At 42.4% G+C, this 23,738-nt stretch overlaps 1 protein-coding gene across 1 annotated transcript in view; it reads left to right on the top strand.

Annotated features, from left to right (window-relative positions):
- Window positions 1–23,738, top strand: part of LOC112235254 (VPS10 domain-containing receptor SorCS3-like) — a 215,852-nt gene that overhangs the window by 155,278 nt on the left and 36,836 nt on the right. Inside the window, exons 5-10 of the mRNA XM_042303626.1 lie at window positions 9,651–9,718; window positions 11,311–11,375; window positions 12,671–12,789; window positions 18,091–18,180; window positions 18,704–18,883; window positions 22,476–22,622. Of these exons, the coding sequence (XP_042159560.1) occupies window positions 9,651–9,718; window positions 11,311–11,375; window positions 12,671–12,789; window positions 18,091–18,180; window positions 18,704–18,883; window positions 22,476–22,622 (669 nt within the window). The remainder of the gene's footprint in view (window positions 1–9,650; window positions 9,719–11,310; window positions 11,376–12,670; window positions 12,790–18,090; window positions 18,181–18,703; window positions 18,884–22,475; window positions 22,623–23,738) is intronic.

Here is a 23,738-nt window from a genome sequence, read left to right as displayed (position 1 = left end):
GTTTACCTCATAGCACTTCACAGCGCAATTATGCCTAATTGGATAACAATGCAGACATACCGAGCCTAAGTACTTAGTTGGGTATTATTAATTAGCATTGTGAATCACCACATTTTTTTCACAGTCTAGACATGCAAAAGTAATATACTTACTTACACATCCACACACATTATTCAAACACAACATGGACCTTTTTAAAATGTCTTTACACACCACTAAACTACACCTATAAAAGGTGGATGGGTTTCTAGGTGGAGGTTGTTGTTGATGAGTTTGCAGAACAAATTCAACCGAGCAGAATAGATGACTGAGCTCAACAGCCATCATTCCTCCCCACCAGAGATGACACATTTGGTGACATTGTAAACGGAAGCAGTTGCAGCACTGTTTTAACGCTGCTATCATTTGTTATTGTACAGTGGTAGTGCAGATGTTTGCCCCATTAAGATCCAAGGGGACGGTGGTGGGTAATACGTCACCGTAATGCGAGAGGGAATTGGTATTGGTTTTACAGTAAAGTGGACCCCATTAGAGTTTGAAGTTCATCTCATGAGATAATTGTTTTATTTGGCATGTGTATACTACTAGCAACTTTAGATTTTCCGCTTACATGTTTAGTGATACGGTATGCTATATGAGAATACATGCTGTTGCCATGGTTGCGTGTTTCATTTTTATGTGTCATCAAACTCTGAAGATTATTACTTTCTAGGTTAATTCATGCTGTGCTGTAATATGTATTACAGGTCTATAAGTCTGTAAGACTGGGATTTAAACATTATGCAATTGATTTTGACACATCAGCCTACACAATATTCTTACTTCAGTGACATCATGGCACCTAACAAACATGATGGACATCCATACAGTATCATCAGGTCTAATTCCATTTCCAGTATTGTTCATCAGTTTCAAACATAACTGTCAAATTAACTACATAATTCTCTGGAGTTCATTACAGAGTATCAGCTCTACTGTACAGTATAAGGACATAGTATACATCCCAAAAGGCACCATATTCCTCATGGAGCTCTGGTCAAAAGTAGTCCACTATGTAGGGAATAGGGTGCTATTTTGGACTGAACACAGTCTTATTTCTATAGAACATACAAGGGGTGACACGTGATGCAGTAGATTGTGCTCCGGATCAGAGACCTCTTATTCCCCAACACCCAGGCAGTTCAAACAATCCAGATGGTTCATTTGCATACACTTTCACATACTCCCCTCCATAGGATCATCTCCAGCACCGCCACATTGCGTTCTCCTGGCTCCATAAATTGCAGAAGAAGTTGTCCTATCACCTCCTCTTCCGCTCTAGTCAGAGCCAAGTCACTGTCAACCTGTGCGGTTTGATTTAGAGCACTGTACATAAATGCTTAAGGAATTCATAGGAGGCTTAATTAGGTGTTGTAAAAGTGACTTATAGTAATTGTTCAGGACACAGGGTCTATAACACGCCATTACCATTTCCATAGCTCCACATGTCTGATTTCAGTTGGGAGGAGATTCTGCCATTATGTATTAGGGTGCTATTAGGGTGATAAAGGACCAATCCAGTCAAAAACGTGATTTATCTATGTTTTATATATACAGTATGTCCACGCTATTGACTAATACTGTGAAATTGTGAAAATTATGATAATGTCCATTTAATGTAAGAGCTGTTTCAATAGACTTCCTGAAACTTAAGCACGTTGTGGTGGAATGGAGTTTTGGCCTTCCTGGTGACATTGAGATAAAATGGCTGCATTGGACCGTTAATGAATGAGGATGTTTTGGTGGCGAAAGAGAGGTCAGTTGTGATATCTAGCTTCCAAGGTTCAGATGAAAGAAGGCAGTAGGATAGATAATAAGAACCTCAGATAACCTTTCTGTGACTGCAGTCTTGTTTTTCCTATATATCTTTGACCACAGGAGCAAGAACATTAGTGAAAAAAATATTTAAGTTTAATAGCTAAAGTTTAATGAAACCCAAAAACAACTGAAGTATATAGCCTAAAGTACGGCACCATCAAACGTAACAATCAAATACTATTGGCTTGAAATCCAATTTTAGATCCTTCTAAAAGTGATCTCCTACTCTATGAAGTCAATCAAACACGTACAGTTGATTGCATATGTGACCAACCTGCTCGATTCGGTCTTATGTAGCAAAATTTGAAATTGTGTTTTTTACATTGCTTAAAAGTAGAGACTCAGACCTAGAAAATGGTATATCATAGACCACAGAGGAACATTGGGAAAGTAATTCTGCTTTGAAAGGTGATAAACTTGTAACCTCACTTTTGAGAAAATGGCCCTTGAATCTTTTTGTACCTACTGGAGAACTTTTCTTTGTCTACATCCATTCAGCACTGTTCACACCCTTTTAAGCTTTAGCCCCAACCATCTCTTTAAGGATTCACATGTGAGGCTGTGTGCTAAACAACGAAAGATTTCAAGACTAATGGCTGGTTTATACAACAGGTGTGTTTCTAAATTTAAGTGTGTGCTCTGGGCGAGTGTGCTCTGGGCGTTCGTAAACTCAGAGCGTTGTAAACTCAGAGTGTTGTCACATTGTCCGTTTGTAAATTCAGAGCATTTTGCTCTCGGAGAGCACACTGGACACTCTGGCTGAAAAGTAGGAATGATCCAAGAGTTCTGACCTAACAACAGCGGTCAATCACCAAAGCTAACTGGCTACCGAAAGCATTTCTGCCAAAAATACATTTTGATTAAAAAAAGGTTTACGTTCAAATAGTGCTACTGTGATGTAGTGATGCGCGACATACGCCAAGTTTCTTGAAACGAGTCACATATTGTAAAGTATTGTTCAGGCTTTAACTCACTTATGTAGCCTGAAGTATGGCACCAACATGACAATCCCTGATACTATTAGCTTGAAATCCCATTTTAGTTCCTTCTATACTTGATCTGCTTCTGTATAAAGTTAATAAATATGAGTTGCCCTGTAGCACACTGTAAATGAAGTGTCCTGTTACTAATATGAAGCACAAGTCAAACACATTCTGCTATCTGCCTTACAAATGACTGCCATTTTAGCCCAGGGCTCATCCAGAGCTCACAGTAGGCTAAACATTCACAAGACCCAGACTGTTGTCAAATGATGCCACTCTGTTTCCTCTGTCAATCAGGATCCGGACATGACGGACAGAATGACAGTCATCTTAGTCATCATCTCATATCCACTGCCATAATGAATAGGTAGTGATAGTACAGTGTTCAAAAGCATGTGTTGGTGAAATAATGTACTGTATCTATGTACAGCTACTAAAAGAGACCATGTTGAAGGGATGGCTATCAAGATTGACCACATACTGTATACAGTAGTACAGCTTTTATACAGGTTCACTTTGGCCAAGACACTGTCATTGTGTCCAAGACACTGTCAGACTGGTGAAAACACTATCAGACTGGCCAATACAATTTCAGACGTGCCAAGACACTGTCATACTGGCCAATAGACTGTCATACGCTCTGTGCTAAGAGGTGATGAACTTTACCTTGTGGAGACATGACTTACAGCTTTTGATGTATCAGTCACAGAAATATGCTCAGGTTCACTCATAAAAAATCACCTCCAGATATGACATTGAATATTTTTATCTAAGGAGCAAGAACATTAGTCATATGGACAATGGTAAAATAAAGCCCATTTATTCCTTCCCTTAATGACAAAGGCATAAGATTTAAGATGGCGCTGGAGAGGATGGCTGACGTTCTACATACTCCTAACCAACTGTGCTATTTTTTATTTTTTTTGCATTGTTTGTAAATTATTTTTTTACTTATTTTGTACACAATGACCGAAAATAACTTCTGGACATCAGACCAACGATTACTCACCTCGTACTGGAAGAAGCTATTTCCTTTTATGAGTCTGGCAAGAAGGATATACTGCTTTCCCAGGAACAGGCCCAAATCTCTGTCATTTGCGTGAATAAAAGACGGAGAAAAAGGGGGTGGAGGTCGGGCTGCTTCTGAGAATCCGTAGGCGAGCGAGTAAACTCCCATTGCCATCTGTTCTATTGACCAATGTGCAATCATTGGAAAATAAAATCGATGACCTACGATCAAGATTATCCTACCAACGGGACATTAAAAACGGTAACATCTTGTGTTTCACCAAGTCGTGGCTGAACGACAACATGGATAATGTAGAGCTGGGTGAATTTTCCATGCCCCCGGCAGAACAGAGAAGCTACATCTGGTAAGATGCAGGGTGGGGGTGTGTGTCTATTTGTCAATAACAGCTGGTGCTTTATGGCTAATATTAAAGAACTCTCGAGGTATTGCTTGCCTGAGGTAGAGTACCTTATGATAAGCTGTAGACCACATTTTCTACCAAAAGAGTTCTCATCTACAGTGGGGCAAAAAAGTATTTAGTCAGCCACCAATTGTGCAAGTTCTCTCACTTAAAAAGGTGAGAGAGGCCTGTAATTTTCATCATAGGTACACTTCAACTATGACAGACAAAAAGAGAAAAAAAATCCAGAAGATCACATTGTAGGATTTTAATGAATGTATTTGCAAATTATGGTGGAAAATAAGTATTTGGTCACCTACAAACAAGCAAGATTTCTGGCTCTCACAGACCTGTAACTTCTTCTTTAAGAGGCTCCTCTGTCCTCCACTCGTTACCTGTATTAATGGCACTTGTTTGAACTTGTTATCAGTATAAAAGACACCAGTCCACAACCTCAAACAGTCACACTCCAAGCTCCACTATGGCCAAGACCAAAGAGCTGTCAAAGGACATCAGAAACAAAAGTGTAGACCTGCACCAGACTGGGAAGACTGAATCTGCAATAGGTAAGCAGCTTGGTTTGAAGATATCAACTGTGGGAGCAATTATTAGGAAATGGAAGACATACAAGACCACTGATAATCTCCCTCGATCTGGGGCTCCACGCAAGATCTCACCCCGTGGGGTCAAAATGATCACAAGATCACAAAAATCCCAGAACCACATGAATGACCTGCAGAGAGCTGGGACCAAAGTAACAAAGCCTACCATCAGTAACACACTATGCCGCCAAGGACTCAAATCCTGCAGGAGATCTGCATGGAGGAATGGGCCAAAATACCAGCAACAGTGCGTGAAAACCTTGTGAAGACTTACAGAAAACGTTTGACCTCTGTCATTGCCAACAAAGGGTATGTAACAAAGTATTGAGATTAACTTTTGTTATTGACCAAATACTTATTTTCCACCATAATTTGCAAATAAATTCATTAAAAAATCCTACAATGTGATTTTCTGGATTTGTTTTCTTCTCATTTTGTCTGTCATAGTTGAAGTGTACCTATTATGAAAACTACAGGCCTCTCTCATCTTTTTAAGTGGGCGAACTTGCACAATTGGTGGCTGACTAAATACTTTTTTGCCCCACTGTATATTATTTGTAGCCGTCTATTTACCACCACAGACCGATGCTGGCACTAAGACCGCGCTCAAACAACTGTACACGGCCATCAATAAACAAGAAAATGCTCATCCAGAAGCGGCGCTCCTAGTGGACGGGGACTTTAATGCAGGCAAACTTAAATACGTTTTACCAAATTTCTTTGCAACCAGAGGGGAAAAAACTCTCGACCACCTTTACTTCACACACAGAGATACATACAAAGCTCTCCCCCACCATCCATTTGGAAAATCTGATTCCTGCTTACAAGCAAAAACTAAAGCAGGAAGTACCAGTAACTCAATACGGAAGTAGTCAGATGACGTGGACGCTACGCTACAGGACTGTTTTGCCAGCACAGACTGGAATATGTTCTGGGATTCATCCAATGGCATTGAGGAGTATACCACCTCAGTCATTGGCTTCATCAATAAGTGCATCAATGACGTCATCCCCACAGTGACCGTGCGTACATATCCCAACCAGAAGCAATGGAATACAGGTAACATCCGCATCGAGCTAAAGGCTAGAGATGCCACTTTCAAGGAGCTGGACACTAATCCAGACGATTCTAAGAAATCCCGCTATGCCCTCAGACGAACCATCAAACAAGCAAAGCGTCAATACAGGATTAAGATTGAATCCTATTACACCGGCTCTGACGCTCGTCAGATGTGGCATGGTTTGAAAACTATTACGGACTACAAAGGGAAACCCAGACACAAGCTGCCCAGTGACGCAATCCTAACGGTCGAGCTAAATGCCTATTATGCTCACTTCGAGGAAAGCAACACTGAAGCATGCACAAGAGCAGCAGCTGTTCTGGCTGAATGTGTGATGATGCTCTCAGTAGCCGATGTGAGCAAGACCTTTAAACAAGTCAACATGTACTCAAAGTATGCGCTGACCAACTGGAAAGTGTCTACACTGTCACTGACATTTTCAACCTCTCCGTGACCGTGTCTGTAATACCTACATTTTTCAAGCAGACCACCATAGTCCCTGTGCCTAAGGAAGTGAAGGTGACCTGCCTAAATGATTACCGCCCCGTAGCACTCATGTCAGTAGCCATGAAGTGCTTTGAAAAGCTGGTCTTAGCTCACATCAACAGCATCTTCCTGGATACCCTAAACCCACTCCAATTCGCATACAGCCCCAACAGATCCACAGATGGCGCAATCTCAATCGCACTCCACACGGCCCTTTTCCACCTGGACAAAAGGAACACCTATGTGAAAATGCTGTTCATGTGACTACAGCTCAGCATTCAACACCATAGTATCCACGGAGCTCATCATGAAACTAAGGACTAAACACCTCCCTCTGCAACTGGATCCTGGACTTCTTGACGGGCCACCCACAAGTGCTAAGGGTAGGCAACAACACGTCTGCCACGCTGATCCTCAACACTGGGGCCCCTCAGGGGTGTGTACTTAGTCCCATCCTGTACTCCCTGTTCACCCACGACTGCATGCCAAACACAGCTCCAACACCATCATTAACTTTGCTGATGACACACCGACAACGATGAGACAGCCTATAGAGAGGAGGTCAGTGACCTGACAGTGTGGTGCCAGGACAACAACCTCTCGCTCAGTGTGAGCATTACAAAGGAGCTGATCGTGGACTGTAGGAAGGGCGGGATGAGCAGTCCCCCATTGACATCGACGGGGCTGTAGTGGAGCGGGTCAAGAGTTTCAAGTTCCTAGTCCACATCACCAACGAACTATCATGGTCCAAACACACCAAGACAGATGTGAAGAGGGCATGAGAATACATTTTACAGCTCAGGAGACTTGGCATGGGTCTCCAGATCTACAGCTCTACAGCTCTCCAGTTCTACAGCTGCACCATCGAGAGCATCCTGACCAGTTGCATCACCAACTTATGTCAGAGGAAAGCCCAAAACATTGTCAGAGACTCCAGTCACAAACTCCATGATAATGTTCTGCCTTTATCAGAGCGGAAATCTGACATTCAACTTCGAGGCCAACAATCATCAAACACCAGATACAACTTATCCATATTTGCTACATGCAAACAAATTGTTATGCACACACACAATAGTACCTAAACTGGCATCATCATGATCATCCTGTTATTTATCACTGGCTTGGTACCAGATCTGATCCTATAGTTAAACCATCAGTAAATAAATAGTGGTCCCAAGTCATGTTCCACCTTATTAGGATCCTGCATGTGGCAGGCAGGCAGGCGGAGCCATGTTCCTTCCAATAGCAGTCTGTGGTGGCAGGCAGGCTGAGCCAGGCAGCCGGTAGTTAGGCCGGGCTAGTCTCTTATCACTCTGGACAGTGACATACAATGCCACTGGGTGAGCTCAAGCTGCACTCATTCATCAGGCCAATGACATTTTTATTCTAAAACTCAGAGCTGTCACAAAGTGAGCTTCATAGTTTTCCACTCGCGTCAATAAATCAAAACACCTGCCGGATCCAGAGCCACTGATGAGGCCTGCCCGGTGATAGCTAAGAGACAGAGAGGAACAGCTGCCAGGGAAACTTGTCTAAATGGTGGTTGAAGGATTGAGGATAACATTTGTTGGTTCCACTCATCTATTCATGTTGACGGAGGATTTCAATTTAAATCTATATGGCGGTACGTACGTCATTGTGTTTTGAGGCTTGTTTAGCTGTGTACTTTAGAATGCAAAATGCTGACACCAACTGCAGAATTTTAAAAGTAGAACATGTGGTTTACCAGGAAAGGAGAGACGGAAAAAGAGAGTCAAGATTGTGCCTAAACTAGGTAGGTAAAAAATGTAAGCTTTTGAGAACATGTCAAGCAGACTACCGAAAACATCTGATTATGTACAAGAACAAAAACATCACAGGGCATGAGGGCGTCGCACAGCATGTGTTGTGTCTTCATCTAAAGAAGAATTTATTCTAATGTAGATTAAGGGAAAACACAGAACCTTATGTACAAACATTATAGCTGATGCATATGGTGCGTTGCGGCCCCAAAGAGTGGGCATCCAGCTGAATCACAGTCAAGGCTCAAAGATCTTATACAGGCCTTCTTTCCAGACAACAGCTTTTATATTGTCTGAAGCCAGCCAGTGAGAACGTTTACAGCTATCAAATCATATCAAACTTTATTTGTCACATGTGCCAAATACAACAAGTGTAGACCTAGCTGTGAAATGCTTAACCCTTCTTTGAACTGCACTGTTGGTTAAGAAAACATTTACCAAATAAACTAAAGTAAAAAATAAGATAAAGTAACACGATGAAATCACAATAACAAGGCTGTATACGGTGGGTACCGGTACCGAGTCAATGTGCGGGGGTACAGGTTAGTCGAGGGAATTTGTACATGTAGGTAGGGGTGAAGTTACTAAAAAAATAAATAGCGAGTAGCAGCAGTGTACAAAACAAATGGAGGGGGGGGGTCAGTCAATGTAAATAGTCCGGTGGCCATTTGATTAATAGTTCAGCAGTCTTATGGCTTGGGTGTAGAAGCTGTTCAGGAGCCTTTTAGTCCTGTGCGATATCAGAGAAAACGGTCTAGGACTTGGGTGACTGGGGCCACTGACTCTGTCTGTAGGACTAAAATAACAATGCAAACAACCAGCAGGAAGCAACATCAGTAGCATCAATTAGTGTAATGGAACAAAATGCATCCTGTCATTATGCACCCAGGAAGTGGAAAATATAATTAGACCAATTAAATTAGGCCTTTTGCAGTACTACACCTGATCGTCAACAGGGCAATACATTTATTTTTGGACAAGTATGTTCTTAATTTACAGTAGCATTCTGGATTTATATTATTCCTCTATAGGCGTTGGCTTCCATTTGTTTGATACAATACTTGATATACTGTATAAGCACTCCACTTCATTTGGTCACCAAGAATCCACCAAAGGTTTTGATGTTCGAGGAAAAGCAAACAATAATGTTGAACCTATTTTGCAGCAAACATATTGGACTTGAAGTGCTTTATCTATACCTCGTGCTAATTTAAAATTGGAAAAGGAAACAGGATAGGGACTATATGTAATTTGGGAGCCTATATGTTAACATGAATGGTCTAAGTTATAATGATGATGTCAGTTTAAGGTAATGTCAGCCTATCTAGAGTGTCACGCTTTATTGCCCTGGGTACGCTCTTCCCTAGCATTATCCTGCCATGAGTCAAGCCCACTGTCACTTTACTTTCTGTCTTGTTTTAAGTAGACTGATATGTTCTCTATTTCCCTTTTTATGTTCTTCATCACAGTTGTACGCCTCCATGGACTTTGGGAGAAAATGGCAGCTGGTTCATGAGCATGTGAACAGGTTCTACTGGTGAGTCATTCGCTTGTCTTCTTTCTTCTCATCATCTTTCGCTTCCTCTCGTCCTCTCTGTTGTCCCGGTCTTTTCCTCTGTTGACTCAGACTCTCCTCACAAACTGTATTGGAGCGTCACTAGCAATGTGTCGGAACATGTTGTCTGCTTCCTGCAATGCGAGAGTCTGTGATAATACGTTTCAACAAGATATTGTGTTGCTGGTGGGAAATTCTGTGTGCCGTTCTGCTCATTTCCACTGTTGATATGATTGGACTGTGATAAATCTACATCCACAGTGTCACCATTTCACATTCTGCCTCTCACATGTCACATTCTGGTTCATCTTAACAATCCTTACTTTTTCATTAGGGGTTATCCATACGTGCTGTACATTCATAAAATAGGAAGATACTGTGTAATAAGTCGCCTCTCATCTAATCACGTCGGCCCTCCCCATTCTGCGGAAGCACACACTCATCACAAATGTAGCTCTGAATTTATTCTGCCTCATTGCTTTCCTTCCTAGAGATGTAGGGGATGCTGTGTGTGTGTGTGTGTGTGTGTGTGTGTGTGTGTGTGTGTGTGTGTGTGTGTGTGTGTGTGCGTGTGTAAATGTCGAGCTGCTGACAGCTTTGCCCACAGCAACTTGCATAAATCATCTAGGTAGCCTAGTGGTTTGAGCTTTGGGCCAGTAACTGAAAGGTCGCGAGATCGAATCCACGAACAGAACAAGGTAAAAATCTGTCATTCTGAACAAGGCAGTTCCTAGGCTGTCATTGTAAATAAGAATTTGTTCTAAACTGACTTGCCTACTTAACAAAAACAATATTTTCTAGTTAGTCCACTATACCCAATACAATTATATAATACAGTTCGGTGATTCTAACTTTAATTATGGGGCACAGCCTTGCCGGTGTACACTGCCAGACAATATAAATACCATATGTAGGTTGTTGTGTATTTACACTTTTGTGACAGATACCACTTTTTGGTAAAATAACAAACCCACAGCGTCTGGTTGTTGTTGTGCGGGTTGCTAAGGGTAATGTGACATTTTGTCACACATCCCTGGGGAGAATGTCCTCACATGGGATTGTATTGCTATTTTATTGCCATCAATGTTGAGACAACGCTTACATGAGACTTCTATATATGGAGTGGAATACCTCTGCTGAGACTCATCTTCTGTTTATTGTCTTTTTCCCTCCTTCTCTTCCCTCCTCCTCTCCTCTTCATCCCTCCTTCTCTTCCCTCCTCCTCTCCTCTCCTCCTCCTCTCCTCCTCTCCTCCTCTTCCCTCCTCTTCTCCTCCTCTCCACTTTTCCTCCTCTCCTCTTCTTCCCTCCTTAATTTCCCATCTCCTCTTCTTCCCTACTCCTCTCCTCTCCTCTCCTTCCCTCCTTAACTTCCCACCTCATCTTCTCCTCTCCTCTTTTTCCCTCCTCCTCCTCTTCTTCCCTCCTCCTCTCATCTTCTTCCTTCCTCTTTACTTCACCCAATCTTCTCCCATCCTATTCTCCTCTTCTTCTCTCTGTCTTCCCTCCTCTTCTTCCCTTTACTTTACCCCTCCATCCTCTTCCTCCTCCCTTCTCTCCTCTTCTTTAATCCAGGTCTGTAACGGGTCTAGACAAGGAGTCAGATCTGGTTCACATGGAAGCACACACCCCCAATGGACGTGAGTAGCACTACACACACACACACACACACACACACACACACACACACACACACACACACACACACACACACACCTCCCTTTTTCTTTCTCTCTCTCTGTAACACACTGCAGAGAAATGCTCCCACATTTGCAGTCCAATTATCAGCCCTCAAATGATAGAAGAGAGTGAGAGTCTGTCAAGGAATAAATTCCACCCTGGGTTTAGAGCGTTGTGTCCCAGGGGAGAGACAGTGGATTTACCCCACTGATAAATGCAGTGCATGATACTTGATTAATGTGGCCTTGCCCTCTCATCCATCTCACCCTGGGAGTGTCAGCTCTATAACTCGCCATGGCAATGCCACCCAAGGTCATCCATAGGGGAAATTGTGAGATTATTTATTCTAGCTATGTGCTGCTGTTGTTCGACCCCCAGAATCAGAGAGAGTTTTGTTTTCTGTACACAAAGAACGATCATAGTTGATCATGTTGAATAGTGACAAATCTACAACTTCACGTATTGCATGTATGAACCAATCACCATTATAGAATGCAAATCACAACATACTGGTCAAATTACAATTATATACATACACAGTCAGTATATTGTCACAAGTGTAATGCTGTCTCCTCTATTGCATGTCAATCACAAACCATGCAAAAGTTCCCTCGAGTTCAATTCATACAGACATATAGCCTCGGTTTCCAGGCATCCTCACCTTCCCGAGAATAGGTGGCCTGATCCTGTGGTGGAAATTCTAACCAAAAGGAGAGAGACTCTGTATTCTTCAAAACAACCTTACTATAAGATCTGCAACAATGGAGCAGTTCACTATGCACTTCAACAGTTGTTGCAGTTGAGGCCCAACGAACAGTGTCCGGTCCCAGCTTTTATACAGAGGTACATCCTTTTTGTACACGTGGCAGTCAGCAGATAGTATGTAAAAAGGCAATTAGTTGTCTGTGCAGATTTAGATAGCACGAGGTCGACAGCCCGAGGGCTCAACCGTCTAACTGCATTCACAACAGCAAACGCTATAATGTGCTCCTATCTGCAAGTTTCTGTACAAGTAGACTTCCTGTAGATAGTAAACCCACAGGATGCCACATGGATCTTACGTTATACGCCAAGTCTTATGGCGAAGTCACACAAAGACAAGTTTGTATCAGGTTAGAAAAACACTAGCATGTAAAAATAGACTATTCTTATGCAGTAAAACACAGGATAGAATGACTAATTATGTAATTTTCCACGATAATCCACAGCTGGATGAATCCAGATCTCCAGTAATCTCTATCTCCTCATCTGGCAGGTATACAGTATGTAACATGCCAGGCTCTCACGTGCTCAGAGCCCAACAGAAACTACCCCTTCCCTGGGTACATCGACATCAGCTCACTGGTGGTCCAAGATGACTATATGTTTATTCAGGTAAGGCTCTGTCTGAGAATAATATATTGTACCATATTGTATAGGGACCATGATGCATTGCATAGGATAAGCATCGTTAGCCTTCAATATTATGGGCATTTGTTATGTGTTACGCACAACTTGGTTTGGCTAGGACTGGGAGGGGATTTGCATATTTTACAGCACCACATGCAACAACTGGTTGATCCGCAGGTTTGAGAAAATGGTATGATAAATATGAATATTTATGATTAATTGTTATGTTGACACATTGTATTAACGGCAGTATGTTCTTGATTAGGATAGATATGGGGACCATTGATAGACGCAAAGTTTTTTCTTATTGTTAATTTTGCAATCAGACCCATTGACTTTTTTTCCCAAATTTTGGTACGTTACAGCATTATCCTAAAATGTATTAAATTATTTTTTCCCTCATCAATCTACCCACCATAACCCATAATCACAAAGCGAAAACAGGTTTTAAATTGTATTTGCAAATGTATTAAAAAAAAAAACACATAAGTATTCAGACCCTTTGCCATGAGACTCGACATCGGCTCAGGTGCATCCTGTTTTTATTGATCATCATTGAGATGTTTCTACAACTTGATTGGACTCCACCTGTCGTAAATTCAATTGATTGGACATGATTTGGAAAGGCACACACCTGTCTATATAAGGTCCTACAGTTGACAGTGCATGTCAGAGCAAAAAAGAATCAGTGAGGTCAGTTATCCGTAGAGCTCCGAGACAGGATTGTGTTGAGGCACAGGTCTGGGGAAAAGTACCAAAAAATGTCTGCAGCATTGAAGGTCCCGAGAACACGGTGGCCTCCATCATCCTTAAATGGAGGAAGTTTGGAACCATCAAACTCTTCTTAGAGCTGGCCGCCGGCCAAACTGAGCAATCGGGGGAGAAAGACCTTGGTGAGGGAGGTGACCAAGAACCTGATGGTCACTCTGACAGAGCCCCAGTGTTCCTCTGTAGAGATGGGAGAACCTTCCAGAAGGACAACCATCTATACAGCACTCCACCAACCAGGCCTTTATATTAGAGTGGCCAGACGGAAGCCACTCCACAGTCACATGATCAGGGAGAATTCCTGTTCCTAACTATTTCAATTAGAGCCAAGAGTTTTCCCTTGAGAAAGGGGCTTGACCAGGAAAATTCTAGGCTCTAGTATTCTATGTCAGGAGTTCCGGAAGAACTCCCAGCCCTAAACCTGATGCCTTTGAAAAACTCTGGCATCTTGTTACAGCCTACGCAGGGCCAAGACCTCTTCGGATTTCCTTGTCCCATCGCGCTCTAGCAACTCCAGGAGGTGGGCCAGGTGCCTGCACGTTGACTTAAGCCGCCAGTTGTAAGGCGTTTCCAGAAACAGCAGTGTGTCAAGAAGCAGTGCGGCTTGGCAGGGTCGTGTTTCGGAGGACGCATGGCTCTCAACCTTCGCATCTCCTTCGCATCTCCTGAGTCTGTACGGGAGTTGTAGCGATAGGACAAGACTGAACTACCAAAAAATAAGTTCTGTGGTCTAAGAGATCCCTCAACTATGTTTGACCACACTCATACGTTTCCCTAATTAAACCCACAAATACTCAACCTAAACCTCCGACTGCATCTTCAATTCAGGGAAACTACAATGTTTTCTCGCGTTGCATCACAATTGAATGAATTCTATGAAAGTGGGTAAGGAAATATCAATCATCCAAATATATTTTTCAGTTCAAAACTCCCTCCCTCCCTCCCTCCCTCCCTCCCTCCCTCCCTCCCTCCCTCCCTCCCTCCCTCCCTCCCTCCCTCCCTCCCTCCCTCCCTCCCTCCCTCCCTCCCTCCCTCCCTCCCTCCCTCCCTCCCTCCCTCCCTCCCTCCCTCCCTCCCTCCCTCCCTCCCTCCCTCCAATTGAAGTGTACTTAGAAGCACACTAAGAGGCCTAATTAGTTCTGTAATATAATAATGATCCTATTTCACCTCCCCCATTTCCAACCCAGAAAGCCAGCAGCTTGTCTTCATCAGTACTATGCAGCCGTCTTCATCGACCTGGCCAAGGCTTTAGACTCTGTCAATCACCGTAGTCTTATCGGCAGACTCAACAGCCTTGGTTACTCTAATGACTGCCGTGCCTGGTTCACTAACTACTTCTCAAATAGAGTTCAGTGTGTCAAATCGGATGGCCTGTTTTCCGGACCTCTGGCAGTCTCTATGGGGGTGCCACAGGGTTTAATTCTCGGGCTGACTCTTTTCTCTGTATATATCAATGATGAAGCTCTTGCTGCTGGTGATTCTTTGATCCACCTCTATGCAGACGACAGCATTCTGTATACTTCTGGCCCTTCTTTGGACACTGTGTTAACAAACCTCCAAACGAGCTTCAATGCCAAACAACACTCCTTCCTTGGCCTCCAACTGCTCTTAAATGCTAGTAAAACTAAATGCATGCTCTTCAACCGATCGCTTCCCGCACCCTCCCGTCCGACTAGCATCACTACTCTGAACAGTTCTGACTTAGAATATGTGGACAACTACAAAAACATAGGTGTCTGGCTCGACCGTAAACTGTCCATCTAGACTCATATTAAGCATCTCCAATCCAAAATTGTATCTAGAATCGGCTTCCTATTTCTCAACAAAGCCTCCTTCACTCATGCTGTCAAATATACCCTCGTAAAACGGACTATCCCTCCGATCCTTGAATTCGGCAAAGTAATTTACAAAATAGTCTCCAACACTCTACTCAGAAAATTGGATGCTGTCTATCACATTGCCATCAGTTTTTTTTTCACCAAAGCCTCATATACTACCCCACCACTGCAAGCTGAATGCTCTTGTTGGCAGGTCCTCACTACATTTTCATCGCCAAACCCACTGACCCCAGGTCATCTATAAGTCTTTGCTAGGTAAAGCTCTGCCTTATCTCAGCTCACTGGCCTTTGGCCACCTTTCCTTCCAGTTTTCTGCTGCCAATGACTGGAACAAATTGAAAAAAAAACTTCCACAAGACGGTTGAGCTAACGTAGGCTAATGCGATTAGCAGGAGGTTGTAAGTAACAAGACAATTTCCCAGGATATAGACATATCTAATATTGTCAGAAAGTTAAATTTATTGTTAATCTAACTGCACTGTTCATTTTACAGTAGCTATTTCAGTGCTCTAATTACAGGTTTCTAGCACTTTCTTCCCTGCTCGTGGTGTTTGTACTGCATAGGCTAACAGCAGCTAAGAGCTCGAGTGTTTGCTTGCCGAGGCGCTGGTATCATTAAGGAAGACTTTCCTAAGACAGGCCACTGAGCATTGCTTGGGAGAGTTAAAGATTTCTCTTGACAGAGAATAATGAGGCTATTGATTGTCCTTACCAGATATTTACCCAAGTCTGCTTCCAAAACCACAAAAAGCATCGACAACAGGAGAGGATGTAAGAGGAGCAGTTTCCCCTGTATGCTAGCCAAGAGAAGTTATTGTTATTTTCTCAATAGAAACAACTGTAAATAGGCATTTAAATGCTTCAATGTTCCTCTCTGACAATAAAGTATACAGTGGGGCAAAAAGTATTTAGTCAGCCACCAATTATGCAAGTTCTCCCACTTAAAAAGACGAGAGAGGCCTGTAATTTTCATCATAGGTACCACTTCAACTATGTCAGACAAAATGAGAAAGAAAATCCATGAAATCACATTGTAGGATTTTTAATGAATTTATTTGCAAATTATGGTGGAAAATAAGTGTTTGGTCAATAATAAAAGTTTGTCTCAAAACGTTGTTATATACCCTTTGTTGGGAATGACAGAGGTCAAACGTTTTCTATAAGTCTTCACAAGGTTTTCACACACTGTTGCTGGTATTTTGGCCCATTCCTCCATGCAGATCTCCTCTAGAGCAGTGATGTTTTGGGGCTGTTGCTGGGAAACACGAACTTTCAACTCCCTCCAAAAGAGTTTTATGGGATTGAGATTTGGAGGCTGGTTAGGCCACTCCAGGACCTTTAAATGCTTCTTACGAAGCGACTCCTTCGTTGCCCGGGCGGTGTGTTTGGGATCATTGTCATGCTGAAAGACCCAGCCCCGTTTTATCTTCAATGGCCTTGCTGATGGAAGGAGGTTTTCACAAAAAATCTCACGATACATGGCCCCATTCATTCTTTCCTTTACACGGATCAGTCGTCCTGGTCCCTTTGCAGAAAAACAGCCCCAAAGCATGATGTTTCCACCCCCATGCTTCACAGTAGGTATGGTGTTCTTTGGATGCAACTCAGCATTCTTTGTCCTCCAAACACGACGAGTTGAGTTTTTACCAAAAAGTTATATTTTGGTTTCATCTGACCATATGACATTCTCCCAATCTTCTTCTGGATCATCCAAATGCTCTCTAGCAAACTTCAGACGGGCCTGGACATATACTGGCTTAAGCAGGGGCACACGTCTGGCACTGCAGGATTTGAGTCCCTGGCGGCGTAGTGTGTTACTGATGGTAGGCTTTGTTACTTTGGTCCCAGCTCTCTGCAGGTCATTCACTAGGTCCCCCCGTGTGGTTCTGGGATTTTTGCTCACCGTTCTTGTGATCATTTTGACCCCACGGGGTGAGATCTTGCGTGGAGCCCCAGATCGAGGGAGATTATCAGTGGTCTTGTTGTCTTCCATTTCCTAATAATTGCTCCCACAGTTGATTTCTTCAAACCAAGCTGCTTACCTATTGCAGATTCAGTCTTCCCAGCCTAGTGCAGGTCTACAATTTTGTTTCTGGTGTCCTTTGACAGCTCTTTGGTCTTGGCCATAGTGGAGTTTGGAGTGTGACTGTTTGAGGTTGTGGACAGGTGTCTTTTTTACTGCTAACAAGTTCAAACAGGTGCCATTAATACAGGTAACGAGTGGAGGACAGAGGAGCCTCTTAAAGAAGAAGTTACAGGTCTTTGAGAGCCAGAAATCTTGCTTGTTTGTAGGTGACCAAATACTTATTTTCCACCATAATTTGCAAATGAATTCATTAAAAATCCTACAATGTGATTTTCTGGATTTTTTTTCTAATTTTGTCTGTCATAGTTGAAATGTACCTATGATGAAAATTACAGGCCTCTCATCTTTTTAAGTGGGAGAACTTGCACAATTGGTGGCTGACTAAATACTGTTTTGCCCCACTGTATATCTTTACATCATAAACAATGTCATGCATGTTCACTTGGGTGAGGGTTGCAGCATGAGTAATGATCGACACATTCATGAAGGTTTTAGATTAATCCAAGTAGTTAATGTGATGTGTACTGTAGCATGGACAAATTATACACTTGAACAAAAAGGTAATCCTCTGTGTCTTGGCTCAATGTGTTCCAGGTTACTACAGCAGGACAGGCCAGCTACTATGTGTCCTACCAGAGGGATCCATTCCTCAAAATCAAACTGCCGAAATATTCTCTGCCTAAAGTAAGCAACATTCACTTTTACAGTGATACACACATGCCTCCGGATACACAGTTCATGCAGTAGATCAATTATTCAGATTGAATATTTTTTTTATTCTTACTTTTCAACCCTGCATTGTTGGGAAAGGGCTTGTAGGTAAGCATTTCACGGTAAAGTCTACACCTGTGGTATACATAGAATGGGACAAATCCAATTTGATTTGAAGTAACTAACAATTTCCCCCCCCTTGTTTTCTCCCTTCAACAAAAGGATTTAGCTCTCAAAATATCTGTAGCACTACTACACAACGATGTGTAGTCTCATAGTGTGTATTCTCACTCTTCTATTGCAGCTGTTAAAAGACACTATATGTTGTGTAGAGAACATTGGCAGCTATAGTGTTAAATATTCAATACGCACACCAGACCTGATCATGTGACACCCAACACGTACTCGGCAGCATATTACAACCCCCAACCCATAAGATCCGTTATCTTTTTATAAATCCTCGAACCTCTCCAACCATCCCATCCGCTGTCACCAGGACCTCCACATTGTCAGCACAGACGAGCACCAGGTGTTCGCGGCAGTACAGGAGTGGAACCAGAACGACACATACAACCTGTACCTCTCTGACACCCGGGGCATCCTCTTCACCCTGGCCATGGAGAACGTCAAGACCACCCGTGGCCTGGGGGGCAACCAGATGCTGGACCTGTATGAGGTAGCATGCATGTGTGTGTGTGTGTGTGTGTGTGGGGGGGGGTGTTGTTATAGCCTTGTAAGTAGGTCTCTATGTCATTAAGATTCGTTGCGGATCGTCCCCCTCCTTTTCCCCCTTCTTTCTCAGGATGAATTCCCGATTTATCACCCAGACACTGGCAGGTGTGATGGAGGGAGGCAGAGGAGTGAGATATGGGTCTGATCCTCAGAGTCAGCAGTCATTAACAATGTTACTACTACTGCTGTTCCTTCTAACATGTGTGTTAACGGTTTACAAAAACGGAATTAGTATTCAAATGAATGGTCACACCCAGTGGGTAAAACTGGTTAAAGTTACACCAATCCAGTTCTGTATGATGTTGTTTTAACTAGTTTAACCCTTTGGGTATACATGCATGTTCTAGTCACAAACTATTGTAAACTGAAGTTATGCTGTATGTATCACTTTAAAGTTTCTCTTCATTCTTTTTTTTTTGAAGAGGCAGACTTTTGCTCTGCGTTCCTCTGAAAAAGGCTGTAGATATAACTCTGACCAAAGTGCTTTGTAGGAGTCCCAAGTATTGTTGTAACAAACCCTGGAGTGTTGGGCTTCAGAAGGCCAATGGCCTCAAAGACTTGAGTGAGAAATCATTCACTAAGTACTTTGAGCTCAACAGGGAACAGAGAGACTGAGTGAACGCAACAGGCTTTTACTCTTCTCCTTGGATTTTCAAATAACGAATTGCCTTTCGTCAGTATTCTCTCACTTTCTCTTTCTCAGTCTTTCTCTCTCACAAATAAATTATTTTATTCACTTGAATAAAACACATTTTTTTCCCACTTTAGACTGATGGGAGTAACTTGAGTGTCAGTTGGATTCAATCTGGACAATCTTCCCTTCAATCAAAAAGTTTTTCTCTAACTCCCAGTCGAGTTAATCAGCCATTTAGTGTTAGGTTTTTTGATTCAATCCATCTCCCAGAGGTATGAACTTCCACATTGAATATTACAGAATATCCTAACTTGCCTAACACAATTAATACTCAGAGTGGTAGGCTTACAAATCAACAACAGCCCAATTATGAACTACCTGATTCCCACCTTACTCAGAGCTATACATACCTGTAGCTTTTGAATGAGTGACTGGTACGGTAGGAGGGAGAGAAGAAGAGACAGAGGGCTGGAGGGAGGGAAGGTTAGCTAGATGATTTGGGTAATGTAATGGTCATGATGATGATGCTCCTTTCTGTTAGCCTAGCATTGTGTGTGTGTGTGTATTAGCTCTCTGACAACACTCTTAACCTCTCCCTCCATTTCCCCCCCATTCGGAGCCTCTGATTCTCTGATTCAGCAGTGGATCCATATTTCTAATATATTGCAGAAAGCTTCATTAATGCATATTGAGAGATTGTAAAAGGCTTTCTGCAGGGAAACCGAGTGCATGTACTGGGGGAAGTCTGGTAACTCAGTGGTCATTTATCATACTAGTGCTACTGTGCTGAAAGTTGTTGTGTTGTTTGTTTTGTTTATGTAGATGGATCTACATGCATTCATCAGTCTATATTTAATATTACTGTGGAGGACGATAAATAATTACCGCTGTGATTGACAAGTCTGGTCAGGGGAGGGAGGGGCCCCGTCCTGCCTCACTAGCCGTGTCCATCCCGGTTGCCGTTTTTCTATGACCATGTCAAACGTGGCGCCTATTAGTGCCACTTATACTGGTAAGGTGATACAACTGAGGGCCCTCAATGTCTGCTGCAGTATGGGTCTTATTTAAAGCACAGTCGTCAGGTTTACCCCCATCACACTTCCATCCTGGATGGGTTATCGCAGGAAGACAGTTTGACTAAGGAGGCAAGGAGCCATGACACTCTCTCTCTCTCTCTCTCTCACTTTGTGAGGGGGTGTCTCGTGGATGTGACAGTTTATCAGTTTTAACATCCAGAGTTGTAATGTAATCACAACAGTGGTGGGCAGTTGATGGGGACGCAATTAAAGGGAGATAATTGAAGGAAAAGGAGACTGGTTTGTGACCAGTCTGATGTCTGTCAGCATAGCCGTGGCAAGATATTTGGGGTTTGGGGGTGCTGAGAAGTTTTTGTCGACTGTGGGGTTTGGGATTATTTTTGCCCGCGCTACAGACAGCTATAGCAGCCAGCTAATACAGTACTATTAAAGGTCCAGTGCACTACTTTTGTGAGAATAAGAAACAATATATATAATTATAATTTGCCCGCGCTACAGACAGCTATATCAGTCCGCTAATACAGGACTACTAAAGGCTCAGTGCACTACTTTTGTGGAAAAATCCAATTTTATATATATATATAAAGTATATATACACTACCGGTCAAATGTTTTAGAACATCTACTCATTCAAGGGTTTTTCTTTATTTTTACTATTTTCTACATTATAGAATAATAGTGAAGACATCAAAACTATGAAATAGCACATATGGAATGCAGAGGATAATTTCATTAGATTTACCAGCCTCAGAAATTGCAGCAGAAATAAATGTTTCACAGAGTTCAAGTAACAGACACATCTCAACATCAACTGTTCAGAGGAGACTGTGTGAATCAGGCCTTCATGGTTGAACTGCTGCAAAGAAACCACTACTAAAGGACACCAATAAGAAGAAAAGACTTGCTTGGGCCAAGTAAAATGAGCAATGGACATTAAACTGGTGAAAATTTGTCCTTTGGCCTGGAGTCCAAATTGGCGATTTTTGGTTCCAACCGCCGTGTCTTTGTGAGACGCGGTGTGTGTGAACGGATGATCTCCGCATGTGTATTTCCCACCATACAGCATGGAGGAGGAGGTGATATGGTGTGGGGGTGCTTTGCTGGTGACACTGTGATTTATTTAGAATTCAAGGCTCACTTAACGAGCATGGCTACCACAGTATTGCATGCAGCAATACACCATCCTATCTGGTTTGGGCTTAGTGGGACTATCATTTGTTTTTCAACAGGACAGTGACCCAACACACCTCCAGGCTGAGTAAGAGCTATTTTACCAAGGAGTGTGATGGAGTGCTGCATCAAATGACCTGGCTTCCACAATCCCCCAACCTCAACCAAATTGAGATGAGTCGGACTGCAGAGTTAAGGAAAAGCAACCAACAAGTGCTCAACATATGTGGGAACTCCTTCAAGACAGTTGGAAAATAATTCCAGGTGAAGCTGGTTGAGAGAATACCAAGATTGTGCAAAGCTGTCATCAAGGCAAATGGTGGCTATTTGAAGAATATATTGTATTTTTTTCTTACTACGTGATTCCATATGTGTTATTTCATAGTTTTGATGTCTTCACTATTATTCTACAATGTAGAAAATAGTAAAAGTAAAGAAAAACCCTTGAATGAGTATATGTTCTAAAGCTTTTGACGGGTAGTATATATATTTGTATTAGTATATGTATATTTTTTTCTGGTTTGTTGCAGCACCCTCAACACCCCTACTTCCCGTAGCTATGTCTGTCAGGGGGCATTTTGGGTACTGTTTAGTGCTTGAAAAATACATTTAAGAAAATCATGTAATCTGTTTTGGTGGTTGGATTTGGCTAGTTTTAGTGTCTGTTTTCGAATTTGTTCTCTATTTCTCCCTAGGTAGCAGGTATCAAAGGCATGCTGATCGCAAACAGGAGGCTAGACAACCAGGTGAAGACCTACATCACCTACAACAAGGGCCGTGATTGGAGGTTACTACAGGCCCCGGCGACAGACCTGGCTGGCAACGACATCCACTGTATACTAGTGAGTTATACTGAAGCTAACAGGGAAGGATCATCGTTGTGGTGATCATACATGATCTAAGACTGCCTGAACTCTTTGATGTGCTTTCCTAGACCCAGATTAAGCCTAGTCCAGGAGATAAAAAAAAATCTCCAATGACAGTTTATTTTAATCCAGGATTATGTGTTCAGTTCCCTTCAAGTTATGTACATCAATGATAACATTCGTGTTACATCACACACTCAAGGGAGTTTGCTTACTCATCTTAACTGAAAGGGAATTACTTTACGTAATCACATTTAAGCTATGATATCAAGAGGAACTGTGTACACACTCCTTGTCATCTACAGTTCTTATTATTTTAGGTGCCCTATCTCTCCTTTCATCCCACGTAAAGGATGACTATGTAGAAAAATAACTGAGACATTAGCAGTAAGTGTTCGTACTGTTTCAAAGCCAAGGGAGGCAATTGTGGGGGCCGCACGCTGTGCGCAGAGTGGGCTACAGGTTGAATACGATTGTGCATTTATGTGATATTTTAATTACATATTCTATTTGATTACCCTGTTAAATCCCATTGCCCTTGGTGTCCTTACAGCAATGTCATACTATGAATTGGCAAAGATGAAAGAGCACATTTGGGGGGGGACTCTGTGAACAGATATAATTTACTTTTGTTGTCGGCTCGCCGCTGAGACTTGTTTCATTACTTTCTGTTTTGTTTAACCTTTTTTTAAAACTAAGTAAGAACAAATTCTTATTTACAATGACGGGGGCTGGGTACATTTAAAATATATATATATTAGACAAAACACACATCACGACAAGAGAGACACCACAACGCTAAAGAAAGAGAGACCTAAGACAACAATATAGCATGGCAGCAACACATGACAACACAGGATGGTAGCAACACAACATGACAACAACATGGTAGCTACACAACATGGCAGCAGCACTACATGGATGCAGCACAAAACATGTTGCAAACATTATTGGGCCCAGACAACAGCATAAAGGGCAGGAAGGTAGAGACAACAATACATCACACAAAGCAGCCACAACTGTCAATAAGAGTGTCCATGACTGATTCTTTGAATGAAGAGATGGAGATAAAACTGTCCAGTTTGTGTGTTT

The sequence above is a fragment of the Oncorhynchus tshawytscha genome, linkage group LG02, assembly GCF_018296145.1.
Source record: "Oncorhynchus tshawytscha isolate Ot180627B linkage group LG02, Otsh_v2.0, whole genome shotgun sequence".
NCBI lineage: Eukaryota > Metazoa > Chordata > Actinopteri > Salmoniformes > Salmonidae > Oncorhynchus > Oncorhynchus tshawytscha.
Note: the sequence above shows the minus strand (reverse complement) of the source record. Positions and strands in the feature narration are given on the sequence as shown.